Source organism: Anas acuta, chromosome 3 (assembly GCF_963932015.1).
Source record: "Anas acuta chromosome 3, bAnaAcu1.1, whole genome shotgun sequence".
Classification (NCBI taxonomy): domain Eukaryota; kingdom Metazoa; phylum Chordata; class Aves; order Anseriformes; family Anatidae; genus Anas; species Anas acuta.
The window spans coordinates 102,240,582-102,267,518 of record NC_088981.1 but is presented as its reverse complement, the minus strand read 5'-3'; the positions used below and the strand labels follow the sequence as shown (position 1 = coordinate 102,267,518).

Below are 26,937 nucleotides of genomic sequence, written 5' to 3'. Positions count from 1 at the left end.
ATACAGCACTAAATACCGTGGGAGAAGACTTTATTTCTATTTCTCCCCTTACTACTTTTTAATTTAAAAATAAAATATTGATGTTTTACTTGGATATTTTATGTGAAAAGTACTGTATGCAAGTAGGTCTCCTTAAGTATCTCATAAGACTAGTCAAGAGTTTTGTTGAACCAGTGTTTTTACTTGTTGTGTTTTTTCTGAATTTTTTTTAGCTCCTGCTATTTCTGTCTTCATATTGCCAGCATCCTGGTGCTGTTGGTATTTCCATTGAAAAGAACTCAAAAAGGAAGTAAAAAGCATGAAAGCACCCAGCCTGTGTGGTCCAAAAAACTAGAAGAAGAAAACCTTTTGCAAAAGAACAGTTATTCCACAACAAATAATAGTTTCAGTCAGAAAGAAGAAATAACCTGCAGATATCAAGCACTAAAGCAGTGATTGAGGAATACTATGATGAATATATTTTGTATGTTTTCAGAACCCATTTTTAGCACCTTTTAAAGGGGTTTGTATTTGTTTGCAAAGATGTTTAGTATGAAAAGAATGCATTACCTAGGAAAATCACATACAATAGCAAGACTGGAAACAAAACAGATTAACCCCTCCCATGCCATGTCCCTGTGGGTCACGCCTTATATGAAGATATTACCATTATTTCAATGGGCACTCAGGACTTGCAACGTATGTCCATAGGGTCATATGTGTGCCCTTTGCTGAATGTACGTTGTGTATCCCAAGGCACTGATGGGGTGAAAATAAAATCGTGTCAATCTAGGATTAACAAATGGAAATGAAGTTTTCCAAATGAATGACTTGCCTTAAACCCTCGATTTACTGAAAAATTGTTTCTAAGTGGTATTTTCAAGACTGATTTTGTGGAAAGCGTATTTCAAATATATGATCCTATATGCTATAAAGAAGATACAAATAAGAAATGCAAAGTCATTAGAAGGTTTTTGAACCTCCTCTTTAAAAGGGAATTGCAATAAGCATCTCAGTATTTGGAGGGTTTTCTTAAAGTATCTCAAACAATTACAGTACATTATGGAACTGTAAACTTTACTGATGCCAAATTATAGTTAGGTTTCTGTGATAAAGAGTCTAATTTCACATAACCCTTCTGAATGGATTAAAAAAAACCACCACACACACCTGGAGGTTCACCTTTTCCAGAGCTTGACAGCTCCATACTGTTTCTTTAATTTAAAGTATAAAACCACTGCAAAACATCACCAAGTAGGCTGTGCAGCTAGAGAAGGAAAGGCAGCTGTAGGACACTGAAGACGTTGTGCAAGCAGCAGGACTTCAATGAAAATGAGTTTTTACCCTTAAATACCAGAAATACTTGTTCTAGAATAGAACTATTTTACCAAAAAATGATTTTTAATACTTAAAAACAAAGTCATTTTAAGGCATACAGTAGTTAGTTGATGATGCTTGAGGTGTAAAAATGTCAAAAATAACTTGAGATCTAATTCATATGGTGAAATGTGAAATCCCCGTGATAACCAAGTTCCTTATGCTTAATCATTGATGGCCCTTTATGCAAAGAAGTATATGAATTAGAGGAAAAGATTCATTTTTAAATTAGGATTTAAAATGCAGATTTCACATAGTATTTGTGGGTAACATAATGAAAGACATAAATCCTTGAGAATATCTAACTGACTGAATTATGGAAGAAAGTCAAGGGAATAATGCATTGGTTATATCTATTCCAGACCATTTGTTGTGATGATTGTCCCTGCAAAAGTACTGTGTTAAAGGGCTACATATTGCGTATATTCTGTGTTTTCATACGATTTTATTTTAGTAAATGAACTGTTTATCCACACATTGTACCAGTTTTAAAGCTAAAAAAAAAAATACTACTGGAGAAAAATAACGCAGCTTGTTGGTTAGTAACCTGTGAATGAATGAAACAAATGAAACTTTTGTCATACTGTTTTGATGCTGAAATTTTTGATCAATTTGGCCTGGTGGGGTCAATATTCCTAATACCAGGGGAACAGTAATGGTCATCATCGGCCCTCTAGGGACACTGCCATGCAGAATTAGTCACGATACTTGTCTGACTTACTCTCTAAAGAACCAAATCCTAAGTCAGGTCAGAGCTGTTTCTTGCTGTGGTAGTTCTGTGAGTGTCCTTTGTCTCCTTGCTTAAAACTCACAGGAGGAAAACATGCTTTTTAAAATTATTACATGTAGGTTAGCACTGCTGAACTGACACAGAAAGGTGGAACTAAATACGGAATGAGTCATAGGTGGGCAGGGACGTTGAGTGTTTCAGTGACCTCTGTATTATCTTTAAAAGAAAATAATCTGATTTCTAAATCCTTCTGTTGATTACCCAAGTAGACCTCCCCATGGTGTTGCCATTGTAATCATTTGTCTCTACAAAATGATTTTTTTTTCTTCCATTGTTTATAAGCAAGGGCACACTAATTTCTTTCTGCTTATTTATCCTTATTAGAGAGAATCAGGAAAGACATTTTCCACTTTCTGTTCTTGGAAGGACATCCATGTCAAATAACAAATAGAACTGCACGTTTCTGTGTGCGTGAGTAGATTTTGGGTTGATTCTTTCAGTATTTGTTGCTGTTCAACTTGAATTCCTCTTTTTGTTGGTGCAGGCTATGTATCTACTCAAACAAGCAATTTTAGATGCCAGTACATCTCATGTGCCATTTTTCCATTAATATTCTGGTATTCTTTTCTTGTTTTGGCAGGAGTGCCAATACGTGCGAGGGAGGCTTCTGAATTCTTCATTAAGATACACAAAATCAGTTGTAAGCACTCCCAGGAAATAAGCAGACTTAGGCTAGTGAAGTCCCGTACTTCAGTGTGAGTGAATTCACAGATACAGTTTTGTTCAGAACGGATGTGCAAGTTAAAAGTGATAAGAAAATGTGCTTGCTTTAGCTGGTCACAAGTAGCAAGATACGGGTTTCAAAACTGGACATGACTGGTGTCTGTGTGCAATACAATTAATTTTTTCTTCTCTATTTGAACCCCTTAAATAATTGCAACATAAGAAAATGATGACAATTTTATTTTGCATAGAATTTCTTTTTAATTGTAGTGTCCTAAAATTTAGTTTTAAAATCATTGTGGAACAAAGAAGTACTTGAAGTACTTGTAACAAAAATTGCTCCTTATGTAGATGAGTTCTCTTGAGGACTACATAAGGAGGTGTTTTGTGTTTTTTTTTTTTTTTTTTTTCTTTTAAATGGCAGCACTCTGATATTAGTCAAATTGGGTTTTAGTTGTTTTCCCTCAGCTTTGCTAGTTTTCTGCCTTGCTGTAACAAATGAAAATGTGGCACTGGATCCTTTTTATTCAGTCAGTCAAAAAGACAAGAGCAGCCAGCCCAGATGCTTTAGATAATTTTCAAGTTTTACACACGTAACTTCCTGATAATGAATTTGAAAGGATGATGTTGACTTACTATTACTCTTGCTGAGAAAAAAAGTGGAAAGCAAATTGCCTCCAACCATTTTGGACATGAAGGAAACATGGTTTTCAATGTCCTTTCACTTAACTAATATATATCCAAAAGGCAGAAGTCTTCTGTATACCAGATGAGCACTCTTTGAAAAGTAAATGTAACATATTATTGATCATTTTATGGTGCTTTGCAGATACTTGCCTGTTGTGAACAATTCCAAGAGGCACTTAATGAGTTAATATTAGTTACTAAATGTAGTCACCCTGCTAGTAACTATTCGCTTGCTTAACCTTTTTTTAACCTTTTATGCTTCTGTATTAATGAAAGAGATATGTGTTATATATATATTTAAAGACTAGTTTCAGTGGTGCCTACTACTGTTGTAATAGGGAAGGCTTTGTTAGCTTTACAGTTACATGATGCCCTTCTTGAGGAAACTTACTCTTCTGTGGCCATTCCTTCAGCTGCTGACATGTAGACAAGGTTTCAGTGATAGGTGACACTTTAAAACATGTTATCATGTAAAAAACATTATCATGTAAAAATATTGGTATGCATTTTAATATGCTTTTAATAGAAATCATGCTTTAATGAGAAGACTTTACAAAGAGATCTTTGTGTATTCCATGCTCTACACTGACTTCTGATATGAGTTTTACCAGTAGGGTATGTCATATAGTAACAGAATCCTACGCTTATTTAGCTTGTTCCCTTTCCCCTGTGGGAATGTCATAGAAACACAAGCACTAAGCTTGTATGACAGGATGGACACGAGGTAGTTGTGCCCCTTTTACTGGCGTTGATCTAGTTGGTCCTAGAACTGATGCAGATGAGATCTGTTTTGCAAACACTCTGGTGAGAGCCTGGCCTCCTGTCAAATCCATATCAAAAGTAATTTTAACAGAGTCTGGATTCTTCTCTCAGAAGCTTTGCAAACAAATTGTTGACAATTTGTTTAAGTACATGGGCAGATGTATTCTTGGGTTTGCATACAAATGTGTCACTGTTGCTAACATGTAACTTTCACGTGTTCAACTTTATAAGTTGGCCTTGAGAGAGAAGTTTAAAAGCATGAGCTAGAATAATTTTAGGCTTTCATTTCCTTTACCCTTAACTCTTTCACTTTTTAATTTTCATTGAATTCTGAAAGCAGGTTTGATTTTTTTATTTTTGCAATGAATTTGGAAATGCTGCCATTTATTTTGAAAAGTGATCAGTGTTAGAAAAACAGATGGAAGTAAATCTCAGCTTTTATTATGATGCCAACCCTATATATAAAAACATGTGCTGTGTTGATCCATCACAGCATTGAAGTACACAATTTTTCTTTATTTATTTAGGTCCAGTAGTGCTCAGAACAGCACTTGGGTATATTTTTAAGTGCTGGCAAAACATCGGCTGGCTTATAAGTGCTTCAAGTTAAACAAGTACTTAAATGCTATGCTGAGTAAGTATCTAAGCAGATACTCTACTGAATTGCACCTACTCTCTGCTCAGATTACCACATCTAGGGTCTGAATCTCAGCTAGTTGGCACCGTCAGCCTTTTCCCCTCCTCACAGCCTTGTGGAACAGCTCCCTGCACAGAAGTCTGTGCAGTCTGAGCCTGTCCCAGCAGTGGCCGGGAGGATTTGGCACAGAGCTCCTGGGGTGGCTCATGCTGCCAATGCTGCACGCAGGGCTGGACAGAGCAGCTTCTTGCGGCCCCAGCTGCTGCTGCTCTGTGCTAGATCTGCCTGGAACTGTACTGGGTGTTGCTATCCCAATCTAGACACTTCACGAACACCACGAAATCCAGGCATCTGCTAAGTTTCCCTGAGATGTTTTAACTGCAAATGTTGCAACGGTTACTTACTATGATTAAAACTAAATGATTTATTTTTTTTTACTTTCTTCAAAATGAATTTTGAGATGAGCTTTTAGTATATTTTTAACAAAATCCATCAGCTGTAACAATTTTCACCCCATGGAATAATATCTACAATATAACTTGCTCACTTCGCAGCTATACAAATGTGCAAAAGCAAATTTTGCCATTTCACCCTCTTCTGTGAGTTAGTTCAGTGTTCAGTGACATCGGCCTGGTTTTGGTTTTAGGCACTTCTTGATGGCCTGGATCCATATGCATATCCTGTAAACACTTATGAATTGACAAGCTGTAGCTGCCTATGGCGTGCATAAATCCCTTTAAAACAGGTCATATCAATATTTACACGGCAGTAGCATTGAGCCCGCTGGTTGTATGCTGCATCTGCTGACGTCTGTTCAGCTCTGGTCTTGGAGCACTAAGCTTTCTGCTTCTGGAAGTGCAAACAGGCTTGAGTGGAAGGTAAAGGGCTTCTTTCAGTTTGGGTTTTCTGCTGCAGACCACGTAGGCAAAGCTGGACTTGCAGATACATGACTGAAATCAGAGTTGGAAACTGGGCCACTTGCGGAGGAAGCTTTTTCTGTTCATAGTGGCTCAGTCTAGCACCTTATCCCAAAGGAACCTCTGGGCAAAAGAGACCTCTGCAGAATCTCCTTCCTTTGGTTGGGAGGGAGGAATACCCCAGGCTGGGTTTACGTTATGTTTCCCCATGATCCGAAGTATGAACAGATAGCTGTGGTCCATGCTTCAGTCAGACTGGGAGGGTACCTTTTGTCCATCCAAATGGTGAAGATATAATCTGAGATATAAAAATAGTGAAATCTGAGATAAAAAAATAGGGTGCCTGGAGACTGGCAATCAGAATAGTGTAACACTACATACTAAAGGTGCAACAATCTTTTGTCACAATAAGTTAAAAGAGTATTTGCCTACGCATATTTTGCCTTTCTTTGTGTTTCAGTTCTTTTTATGTCTTTTCTTTGTACCTTTTTTTGTCCAGTGGTATTGACTGTTTCTCTGAAGAACCTTCTGATGTGTCTTACTGTGACAGAGGTGTCAAAAATGATAAATAGTAACTAGGTAGTCATTCTTAAATCCCAGACCTCAGATGTATTCTAGATCAGTTAGAAGAGAACATTCAAAATACATTGAATGGGACATAGTGTAAGATGGGTGAAAATAGCATTATTCAAAGATGTTGTAATAAGTTATTGAATTTAAGACTTTAAAATACAGAACTCCATTATTTCCTGCCTTGGTCACACGTTCAAGGGAATAGTTTTACCTCAATGCAGAAGTAGTAATGCCTCCAAATACCCATATGTTCAGATGAGAAAACACCCCTGAAAGTGTGGATAGCTACAGTATTCCTAAATTTGCCTTTCCTGATTCAGAATATAATGCATTGTCAGTGAATTTCATTTTTATTATTCCAAAATATATATTTTTAAAAAAGTGTTATTTTTCAACAGATCCATAAACTAAGTGTTGGTGTATGGTAAAATTAAAATACCACTGTTAGTTACACTGTGATTGTGATATTTTAATAATTACTTATTTCTAATTTGTCTCAGCAGTGCTGCAGAAGCAGCGTGCTGTTATGTTTTAAAGGTGTTTTTAACTTGCCTATAAATGTTTTTTTCTAATTTGTGTCTTTAAATCTGATTAAACTGTAGTTTAAAAAAAAAGTGAACTTGTTTTTCTAAATTCATTGGTGTCTGTCTCTTTTTAATGAGTGCTAAAAATGGTATTATATTAATGCAGTTTCTCCTTTATAGATTACTAAGCATCACGACACATGCATTTACAGTGTTATTTGGAGTATTTTGTTGAAAAATTGTTTATATCCCATATGTTGTCTAGAGCTTGCATACCAATGTGCACATATAATCCTTTTCCAGTAGAGCTGGTAAACAGAATTTCAAGGCCAGCTACTTGTTACTTGGGAATTGTACTTGCAATACTATAAAATTCCACCTAAAAGCCTATTGCTACTTCTTGTGCACTGTTTCTGAACATGACAACTCAAGGTTTTTTTCAGCTGGTAAATTCAAAACAAACAAACCAACATCAGTGTTTCAAATAAGTTGCTTATTTAATTGCTGACTCGAAAGAAACAGGGCTAAATGTCTATGTACATGTGCATTTCTTTTGATGGTTGAAACTTCCCTATTAGGACTCCACTGTGAGAGCTGGCTGGTGATGGTATATTAAAGCAGACTGGGACTCTTTTACCACGCACGTATAAATTGTTATAGAAAAGATGGGCTATAGTATGCCAGTACTACTCAAGTGCTGTTTCTGTCACTTCCTATGCAATAACGAATCATTTTCTCCCTTCTCCTGATCCAATATTAATGCTTCAGAGCATAATTTGCAAAGCCAATATAATTTTGTGAAGAGATCTTTACAAATATGTCGCTGCTTGGAGCAACACTAGAATGTACGTGTTGGTCTCTTGAAAGGCCCAACTGTGGTAATGATATTTTTAAACCCTGAGTTTAGAATTCCCCTTTAGGAAGTCGTATCATGGGAGATTAAAACAAAACAAAGCAACAAGGACAAAAAAAGACTTGCCATTCCAACACAAAGGACTACAGATACAGTTTTAGAAGCTCTGGTGGTTTGTCATTTCAACCAGAACTTAGATACTGCAATGAAAATTGCCTTCTCAGGTTCACAGGGGTAGGGGTCACCGGTCTGAAAAGTACAAACTAAATTAACTAATTGATTTATCAATGCATTTAGTGAGAAATATATGAACATACTAAGATAAAATACAGTTTTCTGTTACCATTTCAGGACAATGAAACTTGTTGGTGCATGTGATTTATTCCTATGATGGAAAACTGTAACTCCGCTTTTTTAAGATACTGAAGAAAAAGTCCTGATTAAGAACATCCTGGAGCAAGCAGATATTCTCCTGTGTCTGTAATTGAACTTAATTCCATCAGAGTAACTTCCTGATAACATGCAGGATGTTTTAGTACAGAATACAGAATTAGTTCTAGGGGAAGATATCTCCAACCTACTTAGTGAATTAGAAGTGGAGACGTGTACCCTGGTTTGCCAGTACATCTTACAGTTCTTCCTAGGATGGTCGTATCTAATAGCAAAGAAATGTTTCTCCATCTGGGTTATTCACTATCTTTCCAAACTAAGTAAACTAAGTAAACAATAACAGTAAAGGGAATCTCCACAATTTTATTCTAGTTATTCTGGTGTTATAAAATATATATATATATGTATATGAATCAAGCAAAATACTCATATTTCACGTAATTAAAGTGATGCTTTCCCAGTGAGTTCCCCATGGGATACCTAAGTTACTAGCTTGGTAATTAATAACTTATTTCATTGAAGGAGAATTCCTTGCCAGCTTTCCTGTTGTTTGAAACACGTTGGCCTTCATGTCAAATCTTGGTTTGCTCTCAGTCTCCTACTTTATCCTTTGGCTCATTATGAAATGAGTAATGTACTCCATCCCATGATATCCTCTTCCCACATTAATGCTTTGGTCCAAAGACAAAAATATGCATGTTAAGTGGTCATGATTTTGATCAATTTAGGTTGAGGAAATCGGATGAAGGAAAGAAAACAGCTCAAGTATTGTAGTAATTATAATCAGTAGAATAATAAGCTCATTAATCATTAAAGTGTAGTAATCATCTTTAATTTATATTTGTATTGGGCAGATGTTGACATCTGAAATAGTGGGGCAATTGTGTGCCTGAGACAAGCTTGTTTACTGCAACAGCTAAACTTTGCAGTTGTTTAAAAATTAAAAATCACACATGGATGAGAGAGGCAAATAACAAGTTTTAAAATGCACTTGATGATTTTTTGGTGAGTCTTGCTAAGTTTCATCCATGACTTTGGAGTGCTGTACATCAAAAGAGATCAGACTGGAGAACTGTGGCCATGGCAATGGAAAAACTGAAAAAATAAGTGGATAAGAGCATCTCCAGTGAGAAAAACTTGTTCCAGTGGGGAAGGAGTTAAATACCTGCCTTTGATGAATTGACCTGCTGCTTTTATAAAGTCTCATTGTTTTCATGGTGCTCTTGGAGCTCTGGGCTTTCATACAACACTTTTGTTTAGTTGTACTAATTATTTCATTGAGTCTCATGTGCTTCTAGGCTGTTAATTAACTGGTGAGCCTTACCTCAATCCCCAGGAAGGTGACCCCTGCTAATCTCGGAAGCTATTTTGAGGCATTTCAAAGTCAAGAAGGAGACTGGAAGAAATCAGCATGGATTCACCAAGGGGAAGTTGTGCTTGGCCAACCCAATAATCATGCGATGAAACAACTGGCTTGGTAGATGAGGGGAGAGCAGTGGGGTATTGTCTACCTGGACTTTGGTAAGGCTTTTAGCATCGTCCCTCATGAGGTCTTCACAGAGAAGCTCATGAAGTATGGGCTGCATGGGCAGTGAGGTGGATCGAGAACTGACTGAACAGCCAGGCCCTGAGTATGGTAATCAGCAGCCTACAGACTAGTTGAAGGCCTGTAACTAGTGGTGTACCTCAGGGGTGCATACCGGGCCCAGTTCTGTTCAACACCTGCATTAATGATCTGGACAGGGTGCACCTTCAGCAAGTTTGCAGATGACACTGTGCCACCCAGAGGGACCTCAACAGGCTGGAGGAGCAGGCTGGCAGGAACCTCGTGAAGTTCAACAAGGAGAAGTGCAAGGTCCTACACCTAGGGAGAAACAACCCCAGGCACCAGCACATGCTGGGTGCTGCCCAGATGGAAATCAGCCTCACAGAAAAAGACCTGAGAGTCCTGGTGGACACCAGTTCCCCAACATGAGCCAGCTGTGTGCCTGTGCCACAAAGGCTGATGGTTTCCCGAGCTGCAACAGGTAAAGCATTGCCGGGGACTGAGGGAGGTGACCCTTCCACTCTATCAGTCCTGGTGAGGCCACACCTGAAGTACTGAGTTCAGTGAAGGGCCACAAAGATAACGAAGGAACTGGAGCACCTGTCCTGGGAGTAAAGGCTGAGAGAGCTGGGGCTGTTTAGCCTGGAGAAGAGAAAGCTCAGAAAGGATGTAGATAATCTTCAGAGGTCCCTCCTGACCTCGGCCAGTCTGTGATTCTGTAAGCTCATCTGCGTGTAAAAATACCTGAAGGGAGCGTGCAAAGAGGATGGAGCCTGGCTAATTTCAGTGGTGCCCAGTGCTTGGACAAGAGGTAATGGACACAAACCAAAACATGGGAGGTGCCATCTGAGCACTGGGAAAGGGTTTTTGGTTGTTTGTTTTTTATTGTGTGTGTGACAGAGCACTGGGATAGGCTGCACAGAGAGGCGGTGAGGTCTCCTCCCTGGGCACCCTGCTCTGGGTGGCCCTGCTGCAGCAGGGGCTGGGCCGGGGCCTCCTCAGGTCCCTGCACACCTCTACCATTCTGTGTTTCTGTGAAACCCTGTTAAAGATAAATAGTAGGAAGGAGAAAAGATACTTCCTTGGCATAAGATCAGGTTAGATTGTGCACTGTACCGCAGCAGCTTAGAAACTTCAGCATTTATTACCCTTTTAAAGAGCATCATCAAATATTTCTATTCTTTACAGACTGGAAAAATACTGCTCCAAGTTGTTAAATGTCACTCAGGCTACATTTGTGATGTGACAAAGTCTTTGGAACAACCATTAAAAGATTATTTGTATGCCTCACAAAAAAAAAAAAAAAAAAAATATATATATATATATATATATATATATATATTTTATGAGAAGTGGAGTGCTCTGTGTGAAATCCTAATTGTACCAGATTCCAGCTTCAACCCTTCCATGGGACCAGGTTACATTGTCAGCGTGAATTAATCACTGATGGGAAAATGTGCCTAATGCGAGGGTAGGGTATGAGAGGAAGGACACAAGGCAGTGTTTTGTAGTTCCTCAGATGAGATCAGACGGCACGAGGGTGTCAGGAGTTGGGCCAGTCCACAAGGGACAGCTTTGGGACTTCACCAGTGAGAAGGGCAGAAGGTGAAGCACAGAAAAACGCCTTCCCTGGCAGCATGTGCAGGTAGGTCCCTGCCTGACCGACTTGTAGCCGGTTTGTAGAACACAGCTCTTACTGACGGGTGGAAAAGCTATGATAATACCTTTTGTCATAAAGTGAGATTTTTATATGTATATATGGTACAAACTCTGAAAAACAGTAGTATTTTAAGAAAATTTGAAAACCCGTAGGTCTGTGGAGGCTGACAGGAGGAGTCCCAGCAGACAAACACTTTATTTTATTAACATTTATTTGATGGCAGCGCGCCGGGGCGCGGTTCCTCCCGGTGCTGGCCGGGCTCGCCGTGAGCCCCAAGCCGCTCCTTTGTCCCGGAGGGCCCCGAGGCGAAGCCACCGGCCCGGGCAGGACCTCCCCTGCCCGCCGCGGCCGTGCCGGGGCGCCGCGGAGCTCCGTGACTCACGGCCGTGAGGGCTCCCGGGCAGGCTTTTTCGGGTCCCCGTTATTACCCGCTCACAACCGCTTATTAAAGCGGCGGCGGCGGCCCCGCGGGGTTGTTCAACCCGAGGAGGCTCCAGCCAGCCCCGGGATATCAAACAGGGGCAGGCGGAGCCCTGCCCGGCTCTGTGGAGCCCATAGCGGGGCGGTGGAGCCCTCCCCGGGGCGGCGGCGCCCGCCCCCATGACGCGCCCGCCCGGCAGCAGCGGGGCAGGGAGGCAGAGGGAGGTAAAATGGCGGCGGCGGCCGCTGCCCGGGGGAAGTGAGCGGCGCCGGGCGGCCACAGCCTCCCCGTCAGGCTCCGGGGAGCCGCCCGCGAGGGGCCGAGTCCCGCCGGCTGTGGGGTGAGCGGGGACAGGGGAAGGAGGAGGAAGAGGAGGAGGAGGAGGTCGGGGGGAAAGCCGCTGGGGAAAGGGGAGCCGCGGGGTGCGGGCATCGCCCCCCGGCCCGGTGCTGAGCCCCCAGGGGACTCCGAGCGGCCTCGGTGGGCATCGGGACGGGCTTCACCTCCGTCTGTCTCCTTGGGGGGTTGTGGGGGGGACCGGGCTCGGTTGAGGGGGTACGCGGGGCAGGGGGCTGCTGAGGGGTGAGGCAGCGGTGGGCAGATCCCCAAATTGTGGGGTTAACAGCCGACACCTTACCCCCCCCCCCCCAAGTAATAAAGGAATGGAAAGATGCAAGGAGTGGGGGTTTCTTTTGTTATTGTTTTTTTGTTTGTTTTGTTTTAAGTCGGGTTTGAAGGCATAAATAACCCCCCCCCCCCCCCCCCACACACACACACCTATTTGCTTGATGGTTGCTCTTTGTTCTGCAACCGGTTATTTAAAACGACTCCCTTATGGAGAAACGTGAATCTAATCAAAATCATGCATGTTTACTGCTTCTGGAACACGGCCATGTTCCTTTTGAAGTGTTGGTAGCAGACAGACCTCCATTTCTTCAAGTGGAAGTTAGGTTTTTGTTGTAGGAGGCTGGGTCTGAGGAAGCCTTCATCTCCTGAGGAGAAATATCCCTGTTTTGTAAGGCAGACTGAGGTGATGTTTTGGGCTTTCTTGCTGCACTTGGTGTGTTTTGGATGAATTTTGACAGCTTGGTTTATATCGGTTGGTATAATTCCTTTTGACAAGCTCAGTATTGATGTGTGTTTCTCTTTACTTTCTTTATTTGAAGGATTTAAAACCTGAAGCAGCGTCTAGCAGGACTGTGTATTTTGTACAGCCATTGCGTTATTTTCTAAAATTCAGATTGGATTAGCAATACCTTCTTGTTCATTAACTGTATTCAAATTAGGTTTTAAAGGTAGAGTGATTTCTCTGACGAGATTTAAATCACCACTGTCAGATACTGCACGAAACCTCTTTTAGCTGACATTTTAATTAGGATAGACCATAGACGTGTCTCATAGTTGCTGTCTGGTGACAGTGATCTCTTTTTGTCCTAATACACCCAGTGATTCTCTGATTCTCCTACACCCTGGCATCTTTCCGGTCTTTTGGATGTAATCCCTAGTCTTGTTTCTCTCAAAAATAATAATAATAAATCCTGTCACTGCAATATTTGGAATTGACAGTTGCCTTGAGTGCATAAGATGGAAGAGATCGGATTTAATGTGTTGCTTATTTCCAGTTTCCCCCATCTTTTACTCTTTACTATAATAATGATTAGAGCCATAGGGGCCTCCTTTTGTGCAAACTTCACTTGGTTCTGTTTGTTACAGGTTTCAGAATAATCACATCCCCGTCTTTAGTTCTCTTTTTGGCTCTCAATGTTTTCTAACTTTACGTTTTGTTCTTCGACAATAAAGCAACAAAAAGTGTGCTAATGTATTAAAACATTCCTTGTTTGGCTAACGTGAGTGTAGCTGAGAGAGAGAGGTAGGGTAAATGTTCCCGGATAACAAGGAAAAGCTGAAAATCATCACGAGGTCATTAGTCAGACTGGAACTTCAGGCAGAGGAGAAGTGGGGTAGGTGTACATTACTTACGCAAACTTAAGATTTGTTGTTTCTTTCTTCCTCTGTGTACCAGAAGCGAGTTTTCAAAACTCGTTTAATCTGTTTTTGAAAATTTGGTATTTCGGCAAAATCACGCTTGTCTTAGTTCTGTTAGAAGGAGCAATTAAAAATACTTACCATATCATGTGATACCCGAGTTGTTACCTCTTCTAATGTTTATGAAATACATACATTAGGTATTGGAGGTGAGGTTAAAGCTAGGCAGTGCTCATATCAGCAAGGTTCCCTGCAGGGTGAGTACAGACCATGTTCCAGTTCTTATCTTACGTGGTTCTTTGTCACTGCAAAATACAAATTCTCATTAATCTTTCATATTCATAATGAATTCTATATATACAATTCTTTTGTATTCCATTCTTCTTTAAATTCTAATTTGGCAGAATGGCATTTCCAGCTCTCCACGGTGAGATTCCCCATAATTCCAAGTCTGATTTCTGCACATCAAGATTTCAGCAGCACTAATTATTTCTTTTACATTTACCTGAAAGATCTGTCACAGTACTGCATGTTGGGAAGGTAGCTTTAATATCTGGAACAAAAGGAGACATCTTAAAAAGAAGGTGACATTCTTTTTTTCATAAAGCGTGCATTTTATGTAAGTCACTATGATCCTATTGTAAACAAAGAGTCTCCTCGGTAATGTTAATGTTTGAATTTGGTGGTGACAGCTCACAAAATAACCAAAAATTATGGGAGAGAGCTATGGAAAAGACTGTGGTATTTCAAAAGTTTAGTGTGTAGTAATAATCTTTTCTTTGTAGGTAGAAGCTGATACAAGGTACTGAGAGTACGTAAAAATGTACAGGTTGGCATGATCAGGACCTCTGCCGTCAGTACTGTTGCAGTTGAGAGAGACTAAAGTTTAGTAAATCAGTAAATTTTTGCAGTCTTTCCAAAGCAGTGATAACATCTGCTTCAGCCCAGGATGGGAGAACCAGTCAATGAAGCACAAAAACAGGTTAATCCTTGTGCAAATGTTACCTTCACCTGAGCATTTGGGTGCTTAGCATGTCTTTTCCTTGCTCCTGGTATGTTCTTAGTTGTATAAAGTACCAGGCTTTGCTGCCCAAGCATGTTTTTTTTGAAATTTCTGAGCTTAGAAGTTAGGATGGTGAATGAAGAGGAGGTTCATCAACTGGGAACTGGTTTGGTTCTGCGTGGGTGGGGGGGAAATAAAGAGAAATAATCCTGATAGGAAAGGCGGTCAATTTCCAAATAGATTTCTTCGTTTTAACTGATGGAAGCACGGGTATAGGTTGTAGAAAATACTTTCGCTGTGTCAAAAGAACAAAGTAAATAGTTTTAATAGAGCAATTTATCACTGTATGTACTGGATGCTCTCAGGCAGTATTGTTTTTGCACTAGAATTACCAAGTTTGGCAGGTTCTCATTTGGTAAAGGGAAGTGCTTTGAGGTGTGGAGTGGTGGTGGTGGTGTGTTTTTTATTTTGCAATGGGTAGGAAGGCATGCATACTTTTTCCATTTGAGGGGTCAGAATAAAGTTAACTTTTCTATCTAGGGACATATCAGAGTCTTGATTCAGAGCATTTTCAATGAATTAAAAGAAACCTTCAGCATGGGAGGAAATCACATCATAATGTCTAGCACCCCTGCAGACTTTGAGCACTGCGCGTAATTTTCATAACAGTAACAACAAACTTATTTAATAATAGGGTGGACAGTGATTGTGCTCAGCTGATCCTGAGTTGGTGTGAAATACCACAAACAAACTTCAGCGTAAGTTCAGGCACGTTTATTGTTGAAGAAAAACAAATAAATGTGAAACATCCAAATATCTTAACGCTAACCTCTTCTATATGTGTGTGTGTTTGTGGCTTTCTTATGTTTTTGGTTCAGTTTAAGGATGAGAATACTAACCCATATATTCAGCTGATGAAGCCAGGTTGTGTTTCTTAAATGGAAGTCGAAGTTGCTGACTTGCTAAAGAGCCCTTTCCTAAGGCCTTATGCTGATCTTGAACTTTTGGACGCTCTGAAAAGCTTGCATGAAAAGTGTCAAGTGAAAACATGAGGATGTGGAACTCAGGATTTTAATATTTCTTTCTTTTTTTTTTTTTTTTCTGTTCTTGTCTTTAGAAAGTTGACCATTATTAGTTCTAAGAAGCAACAGTGATTATTGTGACAGTGAAACATACCAGTATCGTCCTTGGAGCTGGTTCACCCCAAAAAGACTTTGACTATTTAAAAATCACATTAACAGAGTGTTTGCAGATGCAGCTCTGGATGAGCTGAGGTGCCTTGCTGTCAGTCAAAGGCTGAAGTTGCACCTAAGGATTCAGACCTAAATTAGGGCAGAAGCTGTGCAGTTTTGATAACCAAGAAATCAAGCAATGATTTCTGGAGCCATGTGCTTATCTACGGTGCCTTTGGCTCTTTGAAACGTGGCAGTAAGGAATAAAGGAGAGGACTTGGCTTTGAGGAGGAAGGGCTGCTGAATGCCCTTTTCCTTTGCTAATAAATCTTAAGCTGGTGTGAAAACATCTGATGGCAACTGTATGGTAAAATATATTTGGTGAGAGATTGTAATCATGTTTTGCTGGTGTTTTTAAGCGTATTTTTCATTTACTATTCGGTGGGGAAGGTAGCATGAGAGCCGAGGCATGGCTACGGGAGGGAAGCTGGGATGCTGCACAGGGAAATTGGCGAGTGTCTGTGCCAGCCCTGCAGCTAGTGGCAAGTTGCACTTTGTGATTTTCCATCAGAATATGTTTTAAAAAATGAAAAGACACAGATGGAAGACATCCAGGTGCCCCAATGTGAACATCAAGTGTTGTTTTGGATGCGCAAGAAACTCTGAGACATCTGGGCAGGGCTGGAGGCGCGCAGCAGGTCACGAGGAGGCACGCTTCTCTGGAATGGCAGCCGGGTGCCAGGCAAGATGCTGACTTTTCTGCTATTTTGGTATCTAAAATGACAGTCAGTGCCCGTGTGTGGGCACTGAATCACTCCGATCGCTCCAGTTCTTTTCAGCCAGGCACTTCTGTTGTGGTTTGTTGTGTTTTTTGTTTTGTTTCTCTTTAAGTTAGCAGCCTCTGTTAGCACTTGCTCCTCCTACCAAAACAAACACCCAAAAAAAACAAACCCAAAGCAATTACATGATGCCACCGTTGTACTGTTTATCCCCCTTTGTGTGCTGGTACTGAACTGTTTGATAACAGGGCATACCTTGTGGGTTTTTATTTTACCCCTCTTAGGCTGTTTGTGCAGGGCCTCTTAAAATTGTTGCTGGGCTTTGTGTGCCAGATCTGGACTTCTTTGGAACAGATTTTAGGTTTGGGTTTAAAATACTGTCTGAACCATACAATTTGGTTGTGCTTTTTTTTTTTTTTTTTTAATTGCAGCCTGGGTTATAAACCCAAGTTTAACGGTGTGATTCACAGGCTCTCCTTTCCCTGTCTCCTCCCTCTGCTCCCTGTTTACATCCCTACAATTCAGGCAGTTCAGTGCTTCCTCTGGCACTGAACCTTTGTGTATCCCTCCAGCCCTTCTGCACGCACCCAGAGCTGCTGTCATTTTAACTGAGCCCGTTGGCAGCTTTGCTGACATTTTTCTGAGCCAGGCATTTCTGTGTCAAAGTCCTCTGGCGGCTGCGGGTGAGCTCAGGTTGTGTCTAATATGTCCCGACAGCGGTGTGTGTTTGTCTATTATAACTCCACTGCTGCAGGAGGAGGGATGGCGTAGTAGGGTTACAGTCTAAGCAATTTAAGCTGGAGTGAATTACTGAATTCAGAGTTAGAGGTTTATACCAACTTCTCTGCTCTAAACTTAGGGAAATTCCTGCTAGCTGCTTCTTGTCTGATTTTTTTTTATGTGAAAATAGAAGGTAGAGAATTTGCCTGGGAAAGCCACGGGGTTTTGGCTTCTGCCTGGTGGAGAATAGCTTAACCAGTAGGCTTCAGCTAACACCACCCTTCAGTTTTAATTCTATTCTTACAGCGCTATTATGCAAGAAAAAGCCACAGAGTGCAAACATGTCATCTGTGGGTGGGGAGAAAGGTGGGGGGTCCGTGGAGTCCTGGGTTTAGCCAAAAAATGTGTTCTGTACCCAGGGAAACTTAACTGAGATACAAAATGAATAAAATCAGCTTCTGGAGCTCTGGGTGTCCACGTGGTGCAGTGATGCTGCTTGTTCTTCCAACTTCCTAGCTCACAGCTTCATAAGAAGTCTTGTTCTGTCTCAACCAAGAGCAATCTCCCGTGTCTTACCTATTAAAGGTCAAAAGAAGCATTCAAGCAGTCAACAGAAGCCACGCTGAGTTTGAGCAGTAAGCTAACAACGTGCCATCACATGCAGGCATGGCTGGATAAAGGAGATGATAACTCGTGTAGTAAATGGTGTTCCTCAAAGTTCTCCGTGGCTGTAATTTAGATATTTGCACAGCGTTTCAGCATGTTGAATGGTCTCGATGCTCTGCTTATCTACTTGAAGGATAAGGGTTGTGTTGTAAACAACTAGTGTAAACACCTTGTACACATCTCTGGGGCATGCAGGTATTCCCCTAAAATTGTACGTGCAGAACAAAATACACAAATGAAAGGCTACAGTGCAATCCACTCAAAATAGCTTTAAAATAAAATACTTTTCCTAACTAATAACACAATTCACTTGAAATGTAGTCTAGGTTTAATGTCCAGTGTTTTGTTGGGGAGAATGGTGGGGATTTGCACCCAGCTGCTGGCATATTGGCACGTAAAATTTATTGTTTCTAATATTAAAATTAACTCTCATAGGGGCTTGATGCTTTACTTATGTTTTTCTTCTTCTTTTCTGGAATACAGGTAAGCTTTGTTATAGAAGTGTCTCAAATACTGTGCAAAGATGGCAAGCCTGATGAGTCAGAGTCTGTTGACCTACGTAGAAGAAGGAAATGTTCCTGCTCTGAAAGCCCTGCTCGAGAAGTGCCGGGATGTAGATGAGAGAAATGAGGTAAGATGGCTTTTGTGGAGGTCAGTTTCATATTTTTGCTTTTTAGTTGTGGAAAGAATAATCAGAGAGATTGCACTAGTCATTTAATATACGCATTTCAGTTTTATTTTCTGCTGTTTGCTTACCTTTGCACAGACTGAGCACACAATATTCAATGCAAGCACTTTCATATCCTTCATTCTAATTGTTTTTTTGAGTGTTCTTCTGAGCTGGAAGGTAGGGATCCACCCTTTCTTTGAGAATTGCTTCTTAGTTCACAGATCCAGTTGTGTGTGCTTTTTTTCCCCCTGTCCATCTTGGATCAAACCTGGGATAATAACAATTCTACCCCTAAATCCTGGTTTCCAGGCAAGAAGACCTTTGTTATACAATCCAAATAGGAGCGTATTTTCGAATGTAATCTGAGCAGATGCTCATTTGGATGAAAAGATACCAGTTTAGAAGGGAAGTCTAGGTGGAACCAGGAGGATGAAATGACTACCTGGCTTACCCAGGAAGCTCTGATAGACAGTAAGAAGTTGAAATGTGGATTATTTTGAATCCTGGGATGGTGTGATAACTGTTAGTTGTTGCTTTGCCATGTCATTTAGTCTTATTTGAGTGTATCACCATTAACAACTTATTTTCATTATACTCCATTAAGGCTTCCAAGGAGTTTTTTAGGAGGTTTGGTTCACATAAATGTTTGTTGCCAGTGACTGTTTCCATTGTTTTGTGTGATGTTTACAGTTCAGGTTATCTTGTTGTGCTATATAATGTCTTCTGTGTGCGTTTTAAAAATAAGCTTAGATGATACAACTAATATGTTTTCATCTTATTTAGTAGATTTTCTATTTTGTTAGCCTCGGGACTTCACTTTTGTTTAGATGTACAACTTGTATCATCAATGTTTATTTCAGTTCTGATTTCCTAAATGATTTTGTGGTACTGGAACCCTTCTGACTTAGGTAGCATCTTCAGAGAATCAAAGATTCGTAGAAAAACCTGGGGTAGAAGGGACCTCTGGAGGTCATTGGATTCAGCCTCCTAATTGTAGGGCTAACTGCATGGTTAGATCATGGTGCTCAGGGATTTAGCAAAGCAGAATTCGGAAATCTTCAAGGGTGGAGATCCTGCAGCCCCTCAGGACAATGCTGCAGTGCTTGGTTAACCAGTCTTCATTTAATAATGTTTTCCATGTGTGTTATTAGGGTATCCTTTGCTGCATCTTGTGACTGTTGCTTCTTTTTTCTTCTTTCTCAAATCTCTGCATTTGCCTTTGCTGAGCTGCAGGAGGGCTGACAGCCTGTGTTTCCAGCTTATTGAATACCCTGGGAATGGCATCCTGGCCTGCTGGAGTATGGACTACATAGGGTAGTTCATGGGGCTGTCTGTGAGCTTGCTGAGGGCATGCCCTGTTTCCTGGCTTGATGAAGATGCTATGATATTAGCCCCACGTGAAACAGTCTCAGCCAGATAGCCATAGTCTGGCATTCCAGGCAGTTTTTTCCCTGCCTTGCAGTGCATGGAAGGCTGGCTTTCCCTTTTTTTTTTTTTTTTAAACATGCGTAAGATGGAAAGAATATTTTTGGGGTGGAAATTTTCAAACGGGATGTATTAGTCAAAACCAAACTACCCTATAAATGTGAAAACACCATACAGAATTCAGCCTTTCTATAGTTACTGGCTCTGATTTCATTCAAGACAGTTCTCATTCATTGTCAGCTTGTTTGTTCATGCTGTGTGTATGCATTTGCTGAAGTATTTGAGATGGGAAAACTCTAAAATTTCAGAGTATACACAGTGTGCCAGGTGGTGAGATTTATGTATAACTAAGAAGGAGAATGACCTCTTCCCTCTGATGGTAATTCTTGCCAGCAGCATGACCGAAATCAGACCAGATAGTTAGCCTGTGTTGGCTTTATCAACAGTGCCACTGCCTTTATCTTCTCTTCTAATTTCTTCCCCTAGTGATGGCACTAAATACACTCCTGGGTTTCAGTAAATGCCTTTTTTTCTTTTTTTTACAGACATCACTTCCACGATACGTGTTTTTTCAGGGGACACTCCTTGTATGTATCGATAATAGGGCTTTTCTGTAAAGGGTAGCTCTTAATTGGAATTCAATTGCGTTTAAGTGCAATTCTTTTTTTTTAGTTTTAGACTTGCCAAGACCACTTTTTCTTGGATACAAACAAAATAGCAAAGCAGGAATGCCAGCCTCAGGGGAACACGTCTAAAGAGATAGCTGGTGAGCCAAGGCTTGCTAAGTGCCAGGACCTCCCAGGCTGCAATGACTGGGCTAATGGTGGGATTACCCACGTGGTCACCAGCCTTTAGTGTCTTGCCTGTATTTTCCAGAAAAACTGGGATGTTCCAGTCACTTTGTGCATGGTTTTGTTGGATTGATGTCAGCCATTTCAGTTAAGCACAGCAAATCTCAGTCTCCCTTTTCCTGTGTGCTTTTCGTGTCCTGAATCAGATACCTTGGTTACTTAACAGCTGATGGTAGATGCTTGTCCTGTGTGACGCACTTTAATCCTGGCAGTCTGCAGTTTTCTTTAAGGTGCCTTTTCTTCTACTCTTTTAGTCTTGATACTGAAGTACTTTCTGAGCCTTCAACACTGACTGGAAGCTAATCTGATTTTTTTTTTGAGCGTTTACACATTTTTTTTGATAACTGGACTTAAATACCACTGCCTGTTGATACTAAATAGGTTTTGGAACCTAAGTTATCCTTCTGAATGTATATAGCAACATAAACTTCTATAGAAGTTTACTTCTTCCCTTTAAACAATTTCATTGCTGGCCACTAGGTTATCTTGTGAATAATGCTGATGGTTAGCCATGTCATGGGGAAGATTCTGTGAAAACCAATTAAAAATAGCTGATGGGCCAGAATGCTTTTTTAATTCTTCCAATGAAGTTTAGTGAACTTTGTTCTGGTTCTGCTTTGATGTTTTTTATTCTTTTCAGGGAAGCTGCTGATAAATAACTCCCAAAGCGTAGCATTTGCATTATTTATCAAATGCTTTTAGTAGACTAGATAACATTGAGTTTTTTTTTTATGGTACAGAGAAAAGACAAAGGGTAGGTCAGCAAAAACTATCCATTTATTGAACTTGTTAAGATTAACGGTTTTACTGTAGAATTCAGTAAAGCGTAGCCTTTATCATGCAGTACAATTGTATCTGAAGGTTTTCTGTTTGTGGATAACTCTGAAGAGAAGTTCTCTGATGCAGAATAGGATGATGGAGGGTGATGGCTTATAACTGGCTTTTGAAAGAAACTTCAAGGCCGGTAAACCGGCTTTTGTATCTTTCATCTTCCCTGAGATGAGGCTGCTTGTGAAGAACCTGTGTTGCACAGGCGTTGAATGGTTTTTGTATTTGGTATACTACCAAAAAATATCTTTTTGATATGTAACTTGACTATTTTTGCCTAGACTGCAGCAAGAAATCTCATTGTTACTCTGAATCAGTGTGGATGTTTTTAATGGCCATTCTGATTCCTATGCTGGTCTTACTTGCTTGTTTGTTTTTAAATAATGGGTTTGAATTACTTCAAGATGTCAAAATGTAATGGGTAGTGTTAGAGACACTGAAAATATTTTTAACCCTGATATTTTTTTGATAGCCAGTTTTAAAGTCTGAAATGTGTGGGTGGTTTTTTGATCTGTTATGGGACAGGATGATTTTAATTGCAAGTTTACTATTTAGTTTGTAAAAAACAATCCTTTTCACCGCTTCTCATTGACAATTAAAACCTGGAAACTGAACTTAATGTTCCTATAGAGTTTTTGTTAATTTATTTTGTATGTGCACAACTTGCATAATTTCCTAATGAACTCCTTTTGCCTGACGCTTCAATTTCAGAATGGCCAGACTCCCCTCATGTTGGCTGCTGAGCAAGGCAATTTAGAAATTGTCCAGGAGCTTCTCAAGAAGGGGGCTAACTGCAACTTGGAAGATGCGGTACGTATTAGCACTTTGTTGAAGTACCTAACATCAGAGGAAGAATAAATTTCAAGTCAAGGAAAGGAAGGGTGTTTAGATGGGCATTGAGGGCATAGGGAAGAGGAAATGTTGGAAGATGATGACATATAAGAGAAATTTAATCCAGTAATCCAGAACCGCCTGTTTCTGTCTTCCTCAGATTAGATTTCTTGTAAAGAAAAGGAATGTCTAAGATTCTTGCAATATCGGAGAGTCACTGCTGAATGCTGCTGCTATTTTTTTTTGTGGGAAATTATTATTAGGAAGGAGTTGTGATGGTATGAGCAATCCTTGAGATAAAAGGATAGGTGGAATAGAGAAAAACTGCATCAACAGGGAGGCCCGAATGATTTTGCTCCTGGCAGTGGTGATGTGGTATGTTGGGGTTGTTTTTGTTTGGTTTTGGTGTTCCTCAGTAAATATTGAGGGAGAATTTGGGTTAAAGGATTATTTCAGGTGAAAATGAGAACAGGGACAACTAGAGAAGGGTGTCAAATTTATGAATCATGTTTCTGCCCTCAGAGAGGATGACTGTAGGTGAAAGTTGTCCAGAAAGGGTGAAGAGGACAGAAGTGTTGAACAGTTTTGAAAGGTGTATACATTTCCATGAAGAGCGATAAACAGACAAAGAATGTTGTTTGTTTTGAAACTAGGTAATTTATTTCTCCTGCATGTAGTTTAATTGCAGCAGCATAGATACCTAGGAAAGATCTGGTATAAACCTGTCATTTAAAAACAAAAAAGTGACAGTGAGTGCCAAGCATTTTTTGGAGACTTTCTCATCTTCTGTAAGTGTTCCAGAATAGAAAGAGCAATTACCATATAGACTGTTGCTGCATTTATATATACACAGCTCATGAAAAAACAGTCCACACCTGCACATGGTTTGAGCAGTGTATGGAAGGTGAGTGCAAAAATGCAAGAATAAATTTATCCCAGGCTTCTGGACCTGTAGCAATGGAAATAAGTCTGATCCTCCTGAAATGATCATAGGTTCAAGAAGAAGGGCTCTGACCCAAACTCCTCTGTGTATTAGCCCCTTCAATGCTGTCACCTATTGGATGTGAAGACAGACCACCTCCATTTTCTGTGGTCTTAGTTGCTGTATAGTCCCACTCAGCTGTTCTGAATGTCTTGATGTTATAATCTAATCATTGTAGGTGTTGCTTCCTCTGTAAAAAAAAAAAAAAAAAAAAAAAAAAAATTGAACTGAGGAGCGGAGAGTGATGGTTACTGTGGAGGAGAAGAGAGATTTTGCAGTGGCTGCTGGTCTGTATTTTCAGGTGTAAATTGTCAGGTTGCCTACAAGCTTTATTTTTGTATTTTTTTTTTAAAGGATTATACTTGAAAAGTCATGGATTTCCTATTGTGCAAGTTTACACTTGAAAAACAATGTGATGTACTGAAATATTGAATGTCACTTCAATCTCTTCATTTTTTAGGATAACTGGACAGCTCTTATTTCAGCAGCTAAAGAAGGACATGCAGCTATTGTAGCAGAACTACTCAATTATAATGTCAATTTGGAGCATCGGGATCTGGTATGTGTTGTCTTAGTGTAAAAATAAGTCTCCGTATTTTTAGTGAGAAGAACAATTCAGTGAGTTAGGAACTTTCAGTTCTGTAAAAACAGATCACTTTTTTTAATGCTATTCTCCAGTTGACTATTCAGTACCATTGAAATGGGAAAATACATCGTTAAATACTGTTTTCACAGTTGTGAAATAGTTGCTTCAGTGTTGAAGTCTGTTTTTTCCCTCTTAATTTGCTTTGGGAGGAAGCTGAACTGAAGAATAGGGGTTGTTTTCTTGTGTGTGTGTGTTTTTGTTTTTGCTTTTTCAGTATTTTCATAAAACATGTTACTCTTTCCCAAAAGATAGCTCTTTGTATTTACTTTTTCTCTGTACAACTGTGAGTTGTATTCAAGAGTGGATGCTATAGTCCAGTCCACTTAAAGAATTACAGAGATTGCATATGTGTCTAATGAAGGTTAGATGCCTCTGAAGAGCTACAGATTTCTCTTTTGATTGAAGAGTGAGTTGGATACCTCCAAGAACTCATTTCATTCTGCCTGAATAGTAAACCACTGGGAGACTTCAGAGTGGGACTTCAATTAAAGGAAGCATTTGAAGTCTGTGGTGCGTTGTGATGTCAAACTTTTTCATAGCATTGTAGCATTGGTCGTGTCTGCATGGCAAGCAGAACGATTCTAGGCCTCTGTCAGTCTGAGAGGGACCTTTAACCCTCAAAGATCTATTGAAAAGATCTATTGTGGAAAAATAAAACTGTGCTTACAGTTCAGAGGCATACTGTTTTTTTAAAATTAGTTTTGCTAATCTGATCAGTCAGGTGCCATAGAATGTAAAACTTTTGTTTCCTTGCTTAAAAACTTAAATGAATGCACCATTAAAATTTGAAGTTAATTGCTCTCACTACTCCCTTGAGAGGACATAAGACCTCTTTCATAAAGAAGGAAGTCATTACATAGCTACTTCATGAAGGACACGTAGGTGTCTGTTAGACAAATCAAAAAGAAATCCATCAAAGTTAATTGACTTGGATTCTAGCTTTTTGTTTTAAGATAATGCTTTCTTTTTGGTTTGTCTAGTTACTGGATTTTTATGCGCTTGAAATTGTGCATTTATGGGGAAAACTCAGTGTCGTGGTTCCGCTCGAGTGGGCAGCCGAGCTCCACCACAGCCGCTCTCTCACTCCCCCTCCTCAAAGAGGAATGGGGAGAAAATATGTGAAAGGGGCTCAAGGATTGAGATAAGGACGAGAAAATCACGCAATAATTAGTGTAACGGGCAAACCAGACTCAGCATAAGAAGACAGATAGTAAGATTTATTGCTCATTACTAACAAGCTAGAGAAGTGAGAAACAAAGGAAAGAAACCAAAAGCACCTTCCCCCCCATTCACCCTCTTCCACCTCCTCCCCCCGAGCGGCGCAGGGGAACGGGGGAATGGGGGTTATGGTCAGTCTACAGCACTTCTTCTCTGCCGCTCCTTCTCGGTCACTCTCGTCCCCTGTGCTGTGGGGTCCCACCCACGGGATGCAGTCCTTGACGAACTGATCCAGCGTGGGCTTCCCACAGGCAGCAGCTCTTCCAGAACTGCTCCAGATATGGGTCCGTACCACGGGGTCCATCCCTCAGGAGCAAACTGCTCCAACCTGGCTCCCCTACGGGCAGCAACTCCTGCCAGGTCACCTGCTCCTGCGTGGTCTCCTCTCCACGGGCTACAGGTCCGGCCCGGAATCTGCTCCGGCAGGGGTCTTCCACAGGCGGCAGCCTCCGTCGGTGCAGGGCCACCTGCTCCACCGTGGTCTCCTCCACGGGCTGCAGCGTGAAACCCTGCTCCACCGTGGTACTCCATGGGCTGCAGGGGGACATCCTGCTTCACCATGGTCCTCACCACAGGCCGCAGGGGACTTCTGCTCCGGCGCCTGGAGCACCTCTCCCCCTCCTTCTACACTGACCTTGGCACCTGCAAGGCTGTTTCTCACTCCCTTGACTCTCCCGGCTGCTGTGTGGCGCAGCGTTTTTTTCCCTGTCTTAAATATGCTCTCACAGAGGCGCAAAACAACATCGCTTATTGGCTCAGATCTGGAAAACAACGGGGCCCTTCCCAAACATGGGGCGGCTTCTAGATCTTTCTCACAGAAACCACCCCTATGGCCCCCTGCTACCAAACCTTGCCACGTAAACCCACTACACTCAGGAACATTTAGGATAAGATATTCTTCCAGGCTTTGCATATAGCAGGAAATCAGTACTTCCACACGTGGATTTATTAGGATTATAAGACTGTGTAGTCGGTCTTTGTTATATTTTGGACTTGTAAAACAGTCTTGAGACAACGCCAAATTAAGGAAAAGTCAATAATTAGGTTTCTAAAGAGTATTTTCCAGTTATGTTGTTTGTTTGAATTGTGCTTGCCAGGGAGGATGGACTGCACTGATGTGGGCATCCTATAAAGGCCGTACTGAAGTAGCGAAGCTCCTACTTGAAAAAGGAGCAAATCCAAACATCACAGGAATGGTAAGTGTTTTTTCTGGAAAAACAAACAAAACCCATGATCTCTCTTCCCTCTCCTGACAAAATGTTTAAAATCATGAATCCTATGCTAATCCTATGTTGACTAAACTTTTAGCATTTTTGGAAATACAGCACTAATCTTTGTGTTTTATTCGTGCAAGTGGTTGCTTTAATTCTTTGATAGCCAG

General features: G+C 40.7%; 2 protein-coding genes across 8 annotated transcripts in view; both read left to right on the top strand.

Annotated features, from left to right (window-relative positions):
* The window catches only part of MBOAT2 (membrane bound O-acyltransferase domain containing 2), a 91,009-nt gene extending 84,876 nt beyond the window's left edge, over window positions 1–6,133 (top strand). Inside the window, exon 13 of the mRNA XM_068678549.1 lies at window positions 213–6,133. Within this exon, the coding sequence (XP_068534650.1) occupies window positions 213–435 (223 nt within the window). The 3' untranslated portion in view covers window positions 436–6,133. The remainder of the gene's footprint in view (window positions 1–212) is intronic.
* A 5,192-nt stretch (window positions 6,134–11,325) lies between these two features.
* The window catches only part of KIDINS220 (kinase D interacting substrate 220), a 73,224-nt gene continuing 57,612 nt past the window's right edge, over window positions 11,326–26,937 (top strand). For 4 of the 7 annotated variants that reach the window (XM_068678548.1, XM_068678547.1, XM_068678545.1 and 1 more), the window contains exons 1-5: window positions 11,962–12,119; window positions 18,589–18,736; window positions 22,591–22,689; window positions 24,153–24,251; window positions 26,654–26,752. In XM_068678548.1, coding sequence (XP_068534649.1) covers window positions 18,629–18,736; window positions 22,591–22,689; window positions 24,153–24,251; window positions 26,654–26,752 — 405 coding nt within the window. In that variant the 5' untranslated portion in view covers window positions 11,962–12,119; window positions 18,589–18,628. Of the gene's footprint in view, window positions 11,344–11,961; window positions 12,120–15,462; window positions 15,527–18,588; window positions 18,737–22,590; window positions 22,690–24,152; window positions 24,252–26,653; window positions 26,753–26,937 lie in introns of those variants that run through there. The other 3 variants (XM_068678542.1, XM_068678544.1, XM_068678543.1) reach the window with 3 other exon arrangements.